A 17415-nucleotide genomic window follows, 5' to 3' on the forward strand; every position below is an offset into this window, starting at 1 on the left:
CAAAGATTACCAGATCACGCGCTCTCACATCGGTCTGCTAGAACTAAATGCAACTATCCGTCTATTTCTAATTGGTATAAGCTAATAAGCAATATAAGCCTAGTGGTAAGCTGTCAGGTTCTCAGCCACCCATATAGTATAAATTCTTCAAACGGTAATCGGTATAGCTTCGTTATAACCTCGCAAAAAAAAGAGACCACGAGGGGCGGGGTAATGCGGGACGTCGGAATAACCGTCATAACCAGTGGTGACTTGTTATCATTTGGGAACCTATGACCGAATGCCGCCCAATGGCAACAAGCAAGTTGCTCCACAGTGTCTACACAAGTGATAAACTTCCTCCAAAACCCGTTAAGCAATAAAACCCAGTTTCTGAAAAGGGGTTTAATTGGTTAACAACGAAGTCCAAATTATTTCAATAATCAATATAGCTTTACAATTTTATTGTATTTCTTTAACATTTTCAAAATTTTGTGAGCGACTACAGATAAGAGAGCTAGTCAGTCATAAGTTGTCTTTATTATGTAAAACATGTTATTAAAGTCATTGGCCATTGCTCATTAGTTTTCCAATCGTTTCACCGAAATTTGCAGTTTAATTAAGTCGACTCATTATATTTAAAAATTGTAATAAAGATCAAAGTAAAACAAATAATGGTAGTCCACCAAGTATTCAAGTATTAAAATAAAAATTAATACTCTGGTATCCTCAAATACATCCAAAATTTGTATTAGAATACACCATGGTTCAACATTAGTATAGTACAGTTAAATTAAACACTAGTTTAATTCAATGACCCATTTAATATTTATTTTTATTTTGCATAAGTAATACAAGTTTAATAATGAATGATTTATAAATCATTAAAAATACCTAACTAAAAAAGTTGAAAGAAAATGTTTTTAAATGTAACTTTTACAAGTATGTATAAATAAGTATATTTTTTTTAATTTTACTAAATACATTTTTTACTTAGTTATGAAACTTATATTTTTATTAGGACAGATAAATAAATAGTTTATATTCAAATAACAAGTATATTTTTTATTTGATACATGTACATAAATACATCTGTAAAATATAAACTTGAGTCCCACGTAACATTTAACTTAGTAAGAGTTCACTATGAAATAACAAACAAGGAACATAAAGGTCCTCAATACCTAGATATAAAGTTTAAAAATACCCAACTTTTCAGTCCTTTTATATAAAATTCCAGTTAAAACTTATTTTAACCCACCATATCCTACAATGATTATATATAATATAAAAATGGATTACCCTGCAATACTTAAACACTAATTAAACTAAAATTTGATTAACTGTAAAGGTACTGGCTTATGTTTCAATAGCACTTTTTCAAGTGATTCACTTGATCGCAGCCCAAATGCATCTAAGCAATGTCTATCAATCAATCCTATACAGCCTCCAGATACAGTTTGTAGAAATTTCCAGTACGATGGTCGTAAATTGTGTGGCTCTAGTATAGCAGCATGGAATAGTATAGCCGTAGAAAAACAATAAATAAATACATTTGCTTGCGGTAAATTGGGTAGTATTCTACCATTAGAACCTTTATTGTAGATTAACTGAAACAAAAAATGTTTGAAAAACTATAAAATTAATTTAATATGAAAATATTAATGTACAGCTACAACAAATACTTCAGCGAGTTAATAAAACACATATTTAAAAGGAAAAACAAACTAATAGAAAAACAAGTACTTTCCTATACTTGTTTTACTCATCTCTTTAATTGCTATGATTTATCACAACTCTAACCTATTTTTGAAAGATGACGACTTCAATTTTATTACTCATTGTAGTATAAACATAATTTTACAATACCTGTAGTGACTTTAACATGACATACAAAGCAATTGTATTATTACGGTACAAACAAAATGTAAGACTGGCTAATAATCCTGCTGGAATACATATATATTTGGAATCCTTTGTAAGTACTCTTCTTGAAACACACGAGACTAACTAAAAATAACATAAATTTATTATCAAGTATTCTATTTAAATCACTGCTCATGTAAGAAAAATAAAAGTCCACTTTTGAGCATTTTCGCGGCTTAAATATCTTTAAAAATGTTTATCAAAATACATCTAGAACTCGATGTGTTCCTTCTATTGTATGAGACGATTCATTTAAAGTAGTTTTAAAAAAAAGTTTAATTATTACTCTGTAAATGGTAGAAAATCCTCCTAGAAATGCTCCCAAACTAAATGTATCAGGAGTCACCATTAATTTCAACACAAAAGTTGGCTTACGTATTACTCGTTTTACTTGTAATAATGATTTTAAGCATAATTGTAGAGTGTAACCAATCAAAAATAATCTTGTCCCCGACTAAAAACAACAAAACATTAAATTATATTATTTATGTTTAAACATCATATTCAAAAGAAACTGTTCTTAAACTATAAAATACTGATAAAGACATGTAATGTCCTCATTTGTAATTTTAATTGCTTTTTATGCACTACTGATGGAATTTTAGCAGCAATGCAGAAGCCTAAGGCGAAATATTTTTTTGATAAACTTTATAAAAATGATAAGTCAGGGTAACAGAGATAAGGCTGCACAATGAGCCAATAGTCACAAGCACTGTGTGCAGTTCCCACAACAACCTTTATTTCTGGATGCTGGCACCACAAACACCCAAAACCATATTTTAAAGCTATAATTGAATTATTAATATTTTATAGTTTACAGTGAACTATTTCTTTGATTTTTATATTTACCCATCAACATTACTAAAAATTATACTACTACCAAAAAAAAAATTACACATTTAAATTGAGGTATTCTATGCAAAAGAGTAAATACTATAGCAGCGTAACTACAGACTATTGTGCCTGGAGACAAAACAATTTTTTGTGCTTTATAGTACATGAACTGTGTATAGTATATCATACTAAAGCACCCTAAATCAGAATGTGCTCTGGGGCAGCTACCCCTCTCCCTACACCATTGTCTATAAGCCCTTATTGCATGAATACTTCAACTGATAATTGCATAAACGCCATGAAACATAATTCATGGCATTTCTGTATTCATTAGTATTATTATTTTTGACAAAGAATTGAACTTCTATAAATTTGTTCTTCAAAAAAATTATTATGTTATTTTAGTAGATGAAATTAATTATTTTATAAATATGACAAAAGAAAAAAATAAACAAAACTGATTTAAGTTATCATAATTATAATTAGAAATAATACAAATATTAACAAAATTGTTTTATTATTTATTTTACTTACAGCTGTTATATAATGAAGACATCCATGAGCATGTGGACAGGACTCGTTAATCCAGATTTTTTTTAGTTGATCATCTATAGTATGATAGGATGCATGAATATCATGGATAAACTTTTTAATAGTATTTTGATTTGGATATTCATTAACTAGATTGGGCTGAGAAGAAACAGAAGGCTTGCTATAATCATTTTCTTCGCAAGGGCCGACAACGAATCTTAAAAGTTAAAAAGTAGATAATAATTTTTTTTTAAGACCTTTTTAGGTCAGTTTGACAACTCTTGATCTACTAGAAACAAGAGTTGGCATCCTGGGGAAGTGGTATGGTGCAGTGTTTTACGTTGCTTTCCGCACCAGTTGGGTGGCCATTTGTCTTTACAGACGGTTGTCCACCCAGTTTGAGAAACGGCCAGGGACAGAGATTCGAACCACAGTTTTAAATAGGGAAATCAAAATAAATGTAATAACAAAAACTATTAATCATACAAATAAAAGTAAAATTAGAAAACATTTATATTATATGGCTCCTTTAAAGTTTGGTAAAAGTAAACTGAACAAATAAATGAAAATCCAGCCTATACTGAACACAATTAGCAGAGCTACAGTTAGTTTAGAAATGTAAAATGTATAAATGAGGTTGCAAAATTAATTTTTAAAAAGATGTAACCTAAACATACAGGTCCTTGTAAAATATACATTTTTATAGGAATTGATTCTGTGTATAGGTTATATAGTGTTTGCCCTATATGTAGTGCTTGACTTGGGGGGACGCAGGGGGACTAAGTACCTCAACTAATTTAATGGATATTCTACGTACGCCTACTTCATTTTTAAAGGGGAACGCATGGGACAGGTTGTTATTTAGTCATACCTATATTTATAAAGTTGCTCAACTTAAATGTTTGTGTTAAATACATAAATCTTACAAAATGTTCTAATTTTTTCAAAATGTATTGATATCTTATATCTGATACGTATATTTTATTTTACTATCAATATTTCATTATCACTTATCAGTGACTACGCGGCGGCAAAACGTTTTTCTGTTCGTGCCCGTTAATCGTCATGTTGTTGGTCTCATTGCGAAATGTTACAGCAATTTGATGGAACTAATCGCTCCGTTTGCCTGTTTAAACTTTAAATACGCTGTCTAGAAAAGTACCGTCATTGATTAAATACCGGGTGATTACAAAAGAATAAGTAGGTTTCAAATATCTGTATTTTTTAAACGGTACAAGCTACAGAGCAGCACGAACTCTTAAAATTACCGCTATAACTTCAAGTTTTTTTAAAAATAAAAATAAATCATAAATGTTCAATTTATCCTCTTTAAGTAACCCGAACAATGACAAGTCGGTATGCAAATTCCTCCCACACTCCGTGGAGCATGTCAGCAGTTACTGTCTGCACAGCCAAAGTTATGCGTGCGTGCCTTCAAATCTTCACAAGCAATGGCGGCACAAAGACTTTTCCCTTCAGTACCCCCATAAAAAAAAATCATATGGCCAATTTTTCAACATTTAAAGGTACAAGTTGCCTGTAACAGTGGCTTCATTAAAAAAAAAATGGTCCATACACTTTCTCATGAAACATAGTGCAAAACACATTAACTTTTGGCGAGTCTTTAAGTGTTCCAGAATTGCGTGTGAATTTGGTCCACCTCAAATTATCCTAGCGGTAACTTAATCTAACTTGAGGTTACAGTGGCTATTTTAAGAGGTCAAGCAGCTCTATAGCTTGTACCATTTAGAAAATACAGATTTTTGAAACCGACTTATTCTTTTGTAATCACCCTGTATAATTGTATTTATATTTACATTTAATCAATGGTGCCGTGGAATCTTTTAAATGAAGATTGAAGATTTTTAAAAATGAAAAATGATTAAATTATATAAAAAAAAGTTTGTAATAAGACAAGTTATACCTAGATAACTTTTCTATTACTCTGTCTTGTTTAATGATTTTTTATTAATGTTTCTTAGGGCACCGTTAAAGGGGGTGTGGGGGGCGAAGCCCCCCGTGGTAATGTGAGGGATATTAAAATGCTAGTGGCGCTACTTTTTTAAAAGTATCTAGAGTACCTCTACTACTTTTTTCTCAAGTCAAGCACTGCCTATATGGGTATACTGTATAGTTCTTAAAAAGGTATAGCATGTAATATTGTATGCTGAAATTAATAACATATAACTGTAACCATAACTGAAAATTATCTTTAACAAAAAATGTACAAATACACCTACCATGTTTATATTTTCTAATTTATTTGTTTATAATATTATAATGGGCAAGTGAATCTGTAGATAATGACAGGAAAATTCGTACAAAATTATCATTAAGGGGGCCGCATCATGGTTTTTACAAATAAATATTTAGTAGAGATACCAAAAAAATTAAAACGCCACCCTATAGATAAAGATTTTCTCTATACATTGTGAGAATTTGGCGATTTTAAATTTTATCTTTTGAAGACCTCCAAAATTATGATTGAAAAATTCAGTGATAATTCCCGAATTACACTTAAATTTATTTTAGGCACACCAAATTTTAAATCACCTCCCTAAGTAACCTAGAAAATTCATCAACAATTGCATACATATTTTAAAAATTAAAATCCAACATTGGAAAGTATGTCTAATTTAGCACCGCTTATTGGTCTAAAACGAATGAAAACTAGTTGTGCTCCGACCTCCTTAAGGGGTAGATTTACCAAATTCTTACAATATATAGATAAAAACTTTATCAATAAGGTGGCATTTTAATTTTTTTGTAAGAACCATGCTGTGGCCCTTTTAACATAAACCTTACCTCAAGAGAGAGTATATCGAATCAGCTTTATTATGTTGGCCTCGGTAAAAATACAATAACAATGTAATGGCTGACCCAAATATAAATAAATCACCATAAGGAATAGGTTTAATTACTCCTCTACTGACCATCATATTATAGAATGTTTCTGAAGCCTACATTAAAAATAAAACTATAATTATAAAAAGCTATACATAAAAGAACTATTATAAATTTGTTAACATGTCAATTACATAACCTAAGTCCTAAAAAGGATTAAATAAAATAACAATATTATAACTAAATTACTTACAACATTTGTAACATAAAGAGTTAGTAATCCTCGTCTTGAAGGTCTCTCAATTAGTATAGCAACAAGACATGTTAAAAAACATGGTACAAAAGCTACGGTTAATACATTGAAATTACTGAGCATCCTCCTAAAATAAAAATACAATTATTTTCTATTTATTAAGTATGATAATCTTTTTCTTCTCCTTCACCTGCAACCCAACTTGGAATTTGGGATTGGCTATCCTATTCCTAAACTCCATCTTAATCACATCTAACACCCTTTTTTCGATCTTTCTCTTCTCTTCTTTCCTTCTTACGTTTATTTTCATTACCACCTTTCTTACTGCTTCTGATTCCACAATCCTTGTAACATGCCCAAATCATCTGTCTATTTTGTATACTATTGAAGTGCACTTTATTTTATGTTTCACATCCTCATTAAAACTACCGGTCATTTGTAAATACGATTCTAGGTACTTAAAACTCTTCAACTCACATGCTACGTCACCGCATATTGTCATTACTCGTCAACCTCTTGTTCTCTTCCTCCAAACTCATACTCTATATATTCTGTTTTACTTCTACTAATCCGTAATCCCTTTCCTTCATGTGTTATTCTCCACTCTTCAAGCCTATTGCTAACTTCTTCCTGATTTTCTCATACTAAAACTATATTATTCTCTTAAGTATGATAATAACTATAATAAATTACCGAAGTATACACACTGCAGATGAAAAACCAAATGCATGACAAGTCAAAAATGCAGTTGACTGTAAAATACTTAGGAAAGTTTGTGAAAGTTCCTTCTTTGTGGGCTTACGGCCTTTCATTAACAAAGTTAACTGAAAATAGTATTGAATAAATAATTAATATTACTTAAACAAATAATATCATACTATGAATAATACCATGTAAGTAGTAACGTATATACGAAAAGAGGCCTGTAATGAATGAATAAATAATCCAGCACTTGCGTCTGAACAGGATGCAACCCATGGATGCATATACTCATAGCAAGATGTGTCAATTGTTTTTAGAATTTTACTTGCTACAGCCATTGTTTGACTAAATCAAAAATTTTTAAAAAAATATATAAAATTAACTTTTAATAAATGTATGAAAAATACCTAAACCATATCAATTACAATATATAACTACTAAAGTCTTATATCAATCTTATTTTAAGTAAATAAAGACGAAAAATGTATATTAAGTAGTGAATTATGATTACTATCTAGGTAATTTTTAAGTTTTATCAGAAATTACTCAAAAGTCATTGGTAATTATAGAAAGCGCCAATCTTATCATAATGAAAGATTATCTATGATGACCACGGTTAACTACAAAGACGGTGGATGTGTAAACTACGAGCGTTAGTATCGATAGTATGATATTACTCAATGGTATGAATATAAATAAAAATTAATAATATAGATAACTTGAAATTATTTTACGCGGGAAAATAGTCTGAAAAATAAATATATAAAAAAAAAAACGTTTAAAAACATACTTTTCTAAAAAATAGTAAAAAATAATTTTACTACAAGAACAATTTTTAAAAATTTCAACCTAGTCCAAATGTATACTAAGTATAATGAAATGTATGTCACACATTAAAGTGTAATCAAATTTAAATTACAAAAAACTTACAATATAAACCATTATCTGAAATTTTATCTGGTAAATTTATTAGGGACTTAGTTGAATAGGACCCACGCTTTTTTTTTAGTCAAAAATTAATGACGTTTAACATTATTTAAAATTGTAGTTAATTTTGGTTGTTTTCAAAGTAAATGACATTTAAAAAAAATAGGCTACAATTGATTGGTAAATAATTGTTCTTTTAGTAATTATTTTTTAATTTTTAGTCCTATTAAAGGTACTTAATAATTGTGAATAGGTTACTAAATTAATTTTAGAAGATTAAAAATGCAATTTTAGTCGAATGACTCCCCGGCATTTGCAACCAGAATGTCCGGGTCCCAATATTATGACGGAACATTGTATTGTCATTCAAAATAGAGTGTCTGGGTTATCAGTATGTTGAACATCGGGAAGTTGGTTAAATTAATTTTGCAATATTTTAAAAGTACCCGTACAAACGTACGTACGTGTTGGCGAGTTAAGGTAAAAAAACAGCCGCTGGCCGCGTAATGATCGCGGCTTACTTTACGTTATCCGTAGCCCGTACTTAAGTAGTTTCTGGCCATACATTTACGATTACAATATTTAAAATTGTAACTTTTTCATATTTTTTGGATTATAGAATTAGAAGTAAATAGTAATGTTATACAATTTACAATAGTGAAGGGAATTAATGTTAGGTGTTGACAGTTGTGTAGTTGCCAGTTGGGTGTTCTTCGGGGTATAAGATATTAAGTATGTTATCTACACTAAATACTGTGTTAAAGAGGGAGAGCAGTATATTGAATGTATTAATTATTCTTGTATTTGTTTATTTCTTTCTTTGTGAATTGTTTCATTAGTACCATTAAAATATATAATAGGTCTTATGAAAACGACTTCGAAAAAATAAGACAAATTGCTATTCCAAAAGAAGAAAAATTTCGTTTTATTCTATTCAAAGGTTATTTAAAAAAAAAAAAAATGTAATACAAATTATATTTTGAATTGTCTAATTAATGTACCTTGGGAAAAAACCTGTGTATAATTTAAATCTATTTTCATGATATATTTTAACTATGCCTTAGTTAGCAAATAAATTTTAAAGCTATTTAAGGAGTTCTAGTAATGACTTGTAAACAAGTACGTGCTACTTTTTTTTTTAAAAAGCTCTAATTTTATTAAGTTTTTATCTCCCTTCTTAATAATTCGTAATGTGTGTTTTTCTTTTCCGTCTATACTACTGGACGGATTTTTTCGCGGTTGGTTTTATTCGATTCCTCGCATCACGGTGCTTAGAACAGGAATTATTTCTTGACTGATCATTATATATTTATCTAAATATATAATTATTAATAGCCAATAGGAATAAGTTAGGATTAGCTTGTACTATTCAAGCAAAAAGTTGTTAAAGAAAATGGATTTCAATAATCTAAACATATACTTAGTGTAGGTACGCTTAATTATTGGTTTTATAATAGCATAGGTCATAACAGATGTTTAAAAGTATATTATATTATGTCAATATATTTTATTAGGAAAACTGATGTTGCAACCTCTAAAAATAATTTACATAATCTTAAAAAAATAGGGAAATATTTTTTTACTCAAGGAAACATAATAAAAAAAACAGAAAGACATATAATTTTCGACCACCCTAATATACTATTGTTATGAACGAAAGAATGATTAAAAATGTGAAAGAGTTTACTACAGTGTGATAATAAAATATTTATAGAATGAGTAAATCAAGTACATAATTCAATATAAAATAAATAAACGATAGTATATTAGTTTTAATAATTTTATTTACAATATTTTGAATATAACATTATATGATGTAACAGTGTTTCAAACCATTACAATCACTGTTTAAAGATATTATTTATTTGGATGAATATATAAATGTGAATTTGAATTATAATATAAAACTGGACATTGGCTAAGATACATTGTATAATTCAAAATAACAAAAATGTAATATTTTAACATAGGGAAAAACTATGTAGTTAATTTACATAATATTGTACAATCAAAAGAATACAACTGAACATTATTCAATAATATTGGATTATAGGAATTTAATAGGAGGAAATAGCACAAAGATGGATGGGTACCAGAGAAACATACATTTTGCTCTCTTAAATGACTGATGTTTATGCACTTCTTATACTTTGAATGAGTTGGAATATCACTGTAACAAAATCAAAATAAAGATTAAACAAAACTTATTGTATTATTACAAAAAAAGTAATGAAATTAACGAGAAATATACTTGGTGTATACGATTATTTTACAATGTTGAAATAATAAAAAAAATTTACTGGTTGGATTATTTTCAGTTGATAATTGACAACATGTATTATATTATAGTCACATTTGATTGAAAAATGTGTTGAATCGAAACAGTAAAAAGGGTACAAAATTATAGATAAAACTTGATAAAAATATATTTATATATTTCTTCAACATATTTTCAAGTTAACAATAATAACAGGTTATAAAGAAATAAAATGAGAAAAAAATTCTTTGCTTTTGGATTGAATTGTTTTCTGCAGTAATTCATGTACATTCACATTGTACATAGTGTATATGGTAGTGAACTTGTTTCAATAATGCAACTGGTGATTAGTTTTATCTTTCATATCGTATTTTTTATTTTAATTTATTAATATTAAGTTATAAATAGAATAATTTTCAGTTGTTTTAGTTATTTTTAATTATAAACATGGAGTATTTATTCTTATACATTATTTTAAATACTTGTACTATGTAGTAAAATACTGATCGAAAAATAAAACACCGAATATTAACATTACTATGTATAGTACGAGCAAAATTTTAACAAAATAGAATAAGAATTAACGAACACCAAAAACAATTTTGACAAACAAAAATTTGGTTATTTTATATTATACATTAAACATAAATTTTGAGTATTTAAACATGAATGATTTCAATCATTCATGTTTATTTATAATTCATCATTTCAATCAATTTAATTTAATTTGTAAAACAATTAAATGTATTAACATTTATTATTTTAGAAGACCTTGTATTTCATTCATATTCCCTTACTTTATTACGATAATTGTTTCTAATATATGTATTATAGCCATTTATTAAATTTTAAATACATACCAGACCCACAAACAACAAATAAGAATAAGGCCAAAAGCCATGGACTAACTGGCGTCTTGTTTTTCTCCGTCTTCTAAAATAAACATAATTTCAAATTAATTCAAAATGTAAAATAGATACATTTATCTATTTTATACCTAACCAAGACATATTTAATACATTTTTTTAAAAATTATCTTTCGAATAATTTACATAATAATCGTAAGTATTATCTTACAGTTGATTTTGGTACATTTCCTCGCTGTGTGATGTTTTTGCTAGCTTTTTCATTAGCTATCCTCATTCGTTGTTTTGGAGCCATTTTACAAAAAATGTTATAAGTTCAAACTCAATTTACTTAAATGAATACGTGGCAAACTGTTCTAATGGAATGTAAAATACAAGTGTGTGCTGCGTCGGAAACGTTTACACCCGAAGTGAGGCGATTCGACGATTAACAAGATCTTAACACTATTTTTCCCGTTACATTCATAACAATCTGGATGAGAACAGAATGTAGATATTATAAACTGTGTTGTTGTCACTTGTTAGTTGTTAGTGGCGTATGTTTTGTTGAGTTGGAAATGATAAGATGTCGACGTGGGCAGAGATAATGCACAGTACAGCCAGCCAATGCATATAAAATGTAGTTTGTTGAAAATACAACAATTGTTTTTTTTCCGTAGCTATTATAGATGTATCGACGCGTCTACAAAAACTATGACTTCTTAGTTCTTACGATTTACGAAGACGGAAGACTTGCACCGTTCACAGATTCTTACGAAAAGTAGCACCATTCAAGTTATTATGAAGACTAGCACCGTTCGTGCTATTGGTGCCATTGGTGCCAACGGTGCTAGTTTTCGTAAGAAATTCGCGAACGGTGCTGCTTTTCGTAAAAAGCCTCAAACAGTGTTAGTTATCGTAAGAACTTGAACGGTGCTACTTTTCGTACGACGCGTGGATATTATCTCGGAAGCAAAATACCTATTAAAAATAATCTATATTCATTATTCATAAATAAACTTATCAAGGTTCATCAGTTCATGAATATATTAGTTTTTAGCACATTTTTATTTATATGAGTGTGGTAACTGGTATTTAGTCATACACCCACTGAACATAATATAATATGTTGGTTTAGTGCGTACACCTTACAGTTGAGGCATCTAGTTTCAAAACCAGCCCTAAGACATATTGACAACGTATTTGTTTTTTAAGTGACCACAATGTATTACATGTTATGTAAAATTTGTATTGAATTATGAATTCAAATGAAGAATATAACTAATTCAAACTGTGGTTGTTTGAAAATCTTGATTGGTTCTATCTAAAGAAATTATTTGTTGTTTTGTGAAAATTTTCAAAAATTGTATAGCTTATTTTGAAACTAGGCGCCTCAGTTTATACCAATAAACCGAACTGTAAATTACCTTAAAAACTAAGGAAATCAGATTCTGTAATTCGGTATTAATCTACTTTACCGGACACCTTTCTTTTCCATTATTTTTAAAGAGATAGTATTTTTAATACCGATTACGAATCTGCCAAAATGTAGTCGCTTCACGCTTGCACTTCGTTTAGAAGTAACAGATATTTTAAGATCGCTCGTAATAGTGATATGCGCGTGCACGCACTATGATGATTATTGCCAGCGTTTTAGTGCTACCCACTCGATATGATTAATAAAATAAAATTATAACATTTTTAATTAATAAATATATTATGCAAACAATTTTAAAAAAAGGTGACCGATGTATTATAGTAGATTTCTTTCCCACTCAAGGCTGAAGACCCTCTTCCATATTTTAGATACAAAAAAATAAATACTTAAGACTTGGTTGTGATGTATAAATTTAATTTATATTTAAGGGGATTCAAAAAAGCTATTTATAAGGGGGAGGGTCGTGTGAAAAAAAAAAATTTTATTGCTTAGAAAATTAGTTAATCATCTGTAAAATGTTTTCTTCAATTTTCAAATGAATTAAAAGAATAAATATACCTATATAAGCGTACTCTAGTGGCGCGTTTCAAACCGTGCTACGCGCAGTTATATTATACGAACGAACGCGTAAACGCTTTACCTTTCAGTCTATTGGCCAAATATATTTGTTGATTTGATATTTTGACAGTCCAGTGGTGTATTTACGAGGGGGGGGGGTATGGGGGTTATATCCCCGCGCGCCCCGGGAGATTATTTGAAACATAGACCATAGTTTAAAATATAACAGTCGCACCTGATGAACTACTCAATATTCTTTCACTGTCCTCGAGAAATTTAAACCTTGTTTTACAGTTTATTCAGTTAAGAATCCAAATTTTTGTTTACATGCAACAGCCAACATGTATATAATAATATGAATATATGTTTATATTAAATAGGTATGCCTGTTAAAATCTGTATATCAGTACCCCCCCCCCCCCCCGTGGAAAAATCCTAAATACGCTACTGTTTGACACTAAATGGTAGCATTATTGAAGAGATTTGATATTTTGAGTCTAAAGAACAACATTATTTGACGAAAAAAAATCATAAAATTTGACAAAAATGCAAAAACAAATTTTCAAATCCGGTACAGGATCTACCAACAGCGCGCGCCGAAAACTTGGAAAATTGGCAACTTTAAAAGAGATTTTCTCAAAACAAAAATATTTTGCACGCCGTGCAATGTAGCTCAATGAATTTTAATCCGATTGATATGTGGTTTGGCGCATTTTTTTCTTACACTTACTGGCCTTTGGTTGAATCTAAAAGTTTATTTATTATTATTACTTAATTATAATAAATCAGTATTTATTTTTAATACAAAAAATAGGTACAAATCTACTTTACCGGGCACCCTTTTTTTCGATTTTTTTTACTCTAAGGCGAACTTAGTTTTTGAGTTCTCGACATTAGAACATCGCCGATATCGATCTATACGCAGTTGCCCGCCGGTGCACATATACACTTTATTTTTCAATTTTGTATAATCGTCATCAGACCGGGGAAAGTAGACCCGTCGGTTGCGCAGGTCACTGGTAGACGTGCACCGCCGGGTATGTCGATATCGACGATCTTCAATTATAACTTCCAAGCTAAGTACGTCGGGCAAATTTATTATACAAAATCTAAATATAAAGTTTATATGTGGACCGGCGGGCACCCGCGTATGGATCGATATCGGCGATGTTCTTATGTCGATAACTCTGAAACTAAGTTCGCTTTTAAAGAAAAAATGCTTGTAGATTCGTAATCAGCATTAAAAATGCTATCGATTAAAAAAAAAAATCGAAAAAAAATGTATATATGCACTGCCGGACGCCCACTTTTGTCGATTTCAAATGTTTATAACTCCCAAGCTAAGTTCGTCCGGAAAAAAATTCTTACAGATTCGTTATCAGCATTAAAAGTACTAACGATTTAAAAAGGTGCCCGCTAAACTAAATTTGTACCACTACTATAAAGTTATTACTTATAAGTATAAGTACTTATAAGTTATAACTTTATAGTAGTAGTCACTCAACTAAGGTGATAAGTGATAACAGAATAAACTGAGGACTAATGTGTTGATATTTGATAAGCTGCAAGCAGACTGCAGCATTTTTAAATTTTGGGATAAATATTGATTTTTGTTGACGTTTGGCTTTGATTAGACGTAATTTTTTGTTAATAGTTAATACCATTGTTATTTTAATAATAATCGTTACTTTTTTGTTACCTAATGTGTTAAAAGGCAGTTACAATAAAAATATTATTTGTGTATTGCTCAATTGTTGCACAACACTTTAAACAAGAGAATGAAGTTATCAAAACGAATTTCATTTTTATAATGCATACAATTATCGTTAATTAGTTGCATGATCCATAAAGTAAGTTAAAAAAATTCAAATTTTAAATGGGTGCCAAAGGAAGTAAGGGTCCACGTTTGCCAAAGTTGCATACTGAAGAATGTGATGCTATTGATCATTTAATGAACTTCAACGACCATGTTCATGTGGATTATTTAATGAGTAAATGGAAACCTTTATTGACTGATAACATGACACAACATATTAAACATTGGTTTGTTTCAAACAAACTAGATAGATCAGATATTATACATATATATCAATCTTTTGCGCTAAATGAAATTTACCAAGAAAATTATCATGGCCTAATTAAGAAAATATTTTCAAAGTCAAATGTTCGACAGTATACAATTGATTTGATTGAAACATTAATAATTTGTTTAAAATCTACTGATGAGTATGCACATTGGATACGGATTAATGCAAAAGCAAGAGCAATACCACAATTAAGTTTACAATTTTCTAATGAATCTTTGTCTTCAAGCTTAGATACTTGGTTGCAAAATGAAACATACTACGGTTTAATGCATAGAATATTAATCACTACACTTTATGGTGTACCAAAGAATCATAATTTGTTCCCGGCTGTGATAATAAATAAAAAATTCAATAGATCATTTAAAACTATATTAGATTTTGGATGGATAATGTTTATTGTTAAACATTTACCAGTAGATTGTCAAAAAAGTTGGCGTTTATTATATTCATCTTGTTCACATGGAGAAAGTTTTCAAGCATTAAGCACAGCAATAGTTGATCAGGGATGCACAATTTTTATTGTAAAAGATACTGATGGTAATATTTTTGGTGGTTATGCTTCACAACCATGGTTCTTGAAACCAACATTTTATGGAGATTCTGCATGTTTTTTATTTACATTATTTCCAAATTTCAATTGCTGTGTAGCAAGTGGGCATAACGACCATTTTATGTACATGAATAATGGTCAATATACCCTACCTAATGGTATAGGTATGGGGGGACAGATGAATTATTGGGGTCTATGGCTGGATTCTGAATATGGAAAAGGCCAGTGCAATGTCTCATGCTCAACATTTACAGATTATTCAATGCCAACAAGAGAAAAAGATTTTCGCATTGCGTCTCTAGAAGTGTGGTGTGTAAAAGAAAAGATAAATGATGAAAGCGATGAAGAAGAAAGAAAGGTACCCACAAATACAGATAAGTGGGACATGAAATTATTAGAAATGGCCGGTAGACCAAAATATACTGATAATCTTAAAGACGATGAAGAAAATCCATACTAATAATACATTTAATTAAACTTAATACTTATTGAAAATTAATTAATGCTTTTCTTTATTAAAATGTATTTTGTAGACTAAAACTATAATTAATTTATAAACACATCCTCAGTTGTTTTTATTTAAAAAAAAAAATTTCAATGTACGCTTTTATTTAAATTTTACTATATTAAAGTAAAAAACCAAAACTGGGTTAGTTTTTAAGCATAAAATAGTATCCTACTCTAGGTTATTAGCTTTGATATAAAGTCAGTAAGGTATCCATTTAAGTTCAAACTCTTACCTTAAAAATATACTTATGTAGTGTCCATTAGTGTTTTGCACAAATAACAATTTTTATTTAAGAGTTATTGTACCCACCCCACAACTCTTCAGGTCTTTAACTTGTTTGATTAATTTAATCTCTATTCTATAAAGCCTGTGTTGAACGAGAAATACCTACTAGTGTTAGAAATACAAAATTATATTATTAAAACACTATAATCCTACATTTCAAAGATTGAAATTCAAAATGTTTAAATGAGTAAAAATATAGTTTTTAGAGATCTTTAAAGTCTTCTTTGTTTATGACTGTAGTGAAAATATATTAAATTATATATTTATTATTCAAAGAGCTACTACTGATGATTATCTTTTTTCATATAATAGTACATAGTTTTAAAACTATAAAATAAAAAGCCATTACAGCAGGGTTGGAGCGTGGGAGGTTACAGGTCTACATGGATTAATACAACTGAAAGTTTAAATCACTTTAAATTAACAGCTTTGATGCAAATCTGTAATGGTAAATAAACAAATACCTATTAATAAATGCATTATACCTAACAACAATAATGTGCTTAAAAATATATTAATACAAAGCATGTCTATAATAATTTATTGTCATAGTTAACTAACCTAACCTAACCCGTATTTAAAAAAAAAAAAATTGGATCGTAGTAATTTTATGTTGAATAAATATGTACATGGGCCATTTTCTAGATTTTGAAGGGAATAGGGTAAATTTTTGTCTACTAAAGTACCTTATAGGTACGATTTCTAATCTATAGAGTTACTACATGAAGAAATGTATTCAGCAGTTTAAAAGATATTGTTGTTCCAAAAACAAAAAAAAACACATCATTGTAAATCTCAGCTTTGCATTAAAGATAATACGTGTCAAATTTTTACATATTATAAGTTTCCTTCGCCAAATTAAGGACTAAACGTGATCTTATTTATAATCAA

At 29.2% G+C, this 17415-nt stretch overlaps 3 protein-coding genes across 4 annotated transcripts; 1 reads left to right on the plus strand and 2 right to left on the minus strand.

Moving 5' to 3' along the window:
- Nucleotides 1–1059: 1059 nt before the first annotated feature.
- LOC126838751 (transmembrane protein 135-like) lies at nucleotides 1060–7589 on the minus strand. Of its 2 annotated transcripts, XM_050573427.1 has the most exons (9): nucleotides 7477–7582; nucleotides 7258–7414; nucleotides 7061–7191; nucleotides 6368–6494; nucleotides 6076–6230; nucleotides 3274–3487; nucleotides 2192–2359; nucleotides 1849–1989; nucleotides 1060–1589 (listed from the first exon to the last, which is right to left on the minus strand). In XM_050573427.1, the coding sequence occupies exons 2-9, from the start codon at nucleotides 7405–7407 to the stop codon at nucleotides 1308–1310; spliced, it is 1368 nt and encodes a 455-aa protein (XP_050429384.1). In that variant the 5' UTR covers nucleotides 7408–7414; nucleotides 7477–7582; the 3' UTR covers nucleotides 1060–1307. The 2 variants fall into 2 exon arrangements, with proteins under 2 accessions (XP_050429384.1, XP_050429383.1); XM_050573426.1 differs by having other exon boundaries at nucleotides 1061–1589; nucleotides 7258–7589.
- Nucleotides 7590–9739: 2150 nt separating this feature from the next.
- On the minus strand, nucleotides 9740–11633 carry LOC126837876 (stress-associated endoplasmic reticulum protein 2-like). The gene is made up of 3 exons (XM_050571832.1): nucleotides 11331–11633; nucleotides 11114–11186; nucleotides 9740–10166 (listed from the first exon to the last, which is right to left on the minus strand). Exons 1-3 carry the CDS (start codon nucleotides 11412–11414, stop codon nucleotides 10129–10131), a joined length of 195 nt encoding a protein of 64 aa, XP_050427789.1. The 5' UTR covers nucleotides 11415–11633; the 3' UTR covers nucleotides 9740–10128.
- Nucleotides 11634–14467: 2834 nt separating this feature from the next.
- Nucleotides 14468–17410, plus strand: LOC126837873 (MTOR-associated protein MEAK7-like). The gene has a single exon (XM_050571829.1). It carries the CDS (start codon nucleotides 14971–14973, stop codon nucleotides 16189–16191), a length of 1221 nt encoding a protein of 406 aa, XP_050427786.1. The 5' UTR covers nucleotides 14468–14970; the 3' UTR covers nucleotides 16192–17410.
- Nucleotides 17411–17415: the final 5 nt, after the last annotated feature.

The sequence above is a fragment of the Adelges cooleyi genome, unplaced genomic scaffold (genome assembly GCF_023614345.1).
Source record: "Adelges cooleyi isolate 19-005CV unplaced genomic scaffold, UGA_ACOO_1.1 ACOO_flye_CR_arks_rails_tigmint_CR_PRNA_30, whole genome shotgun sequence".
Lineage (NCBI taxonomy): Eukaryota > Metazoa > Arthropoda > Insecta > Hemiptera > Adelgidae > Adelges > Adelges cooleyi.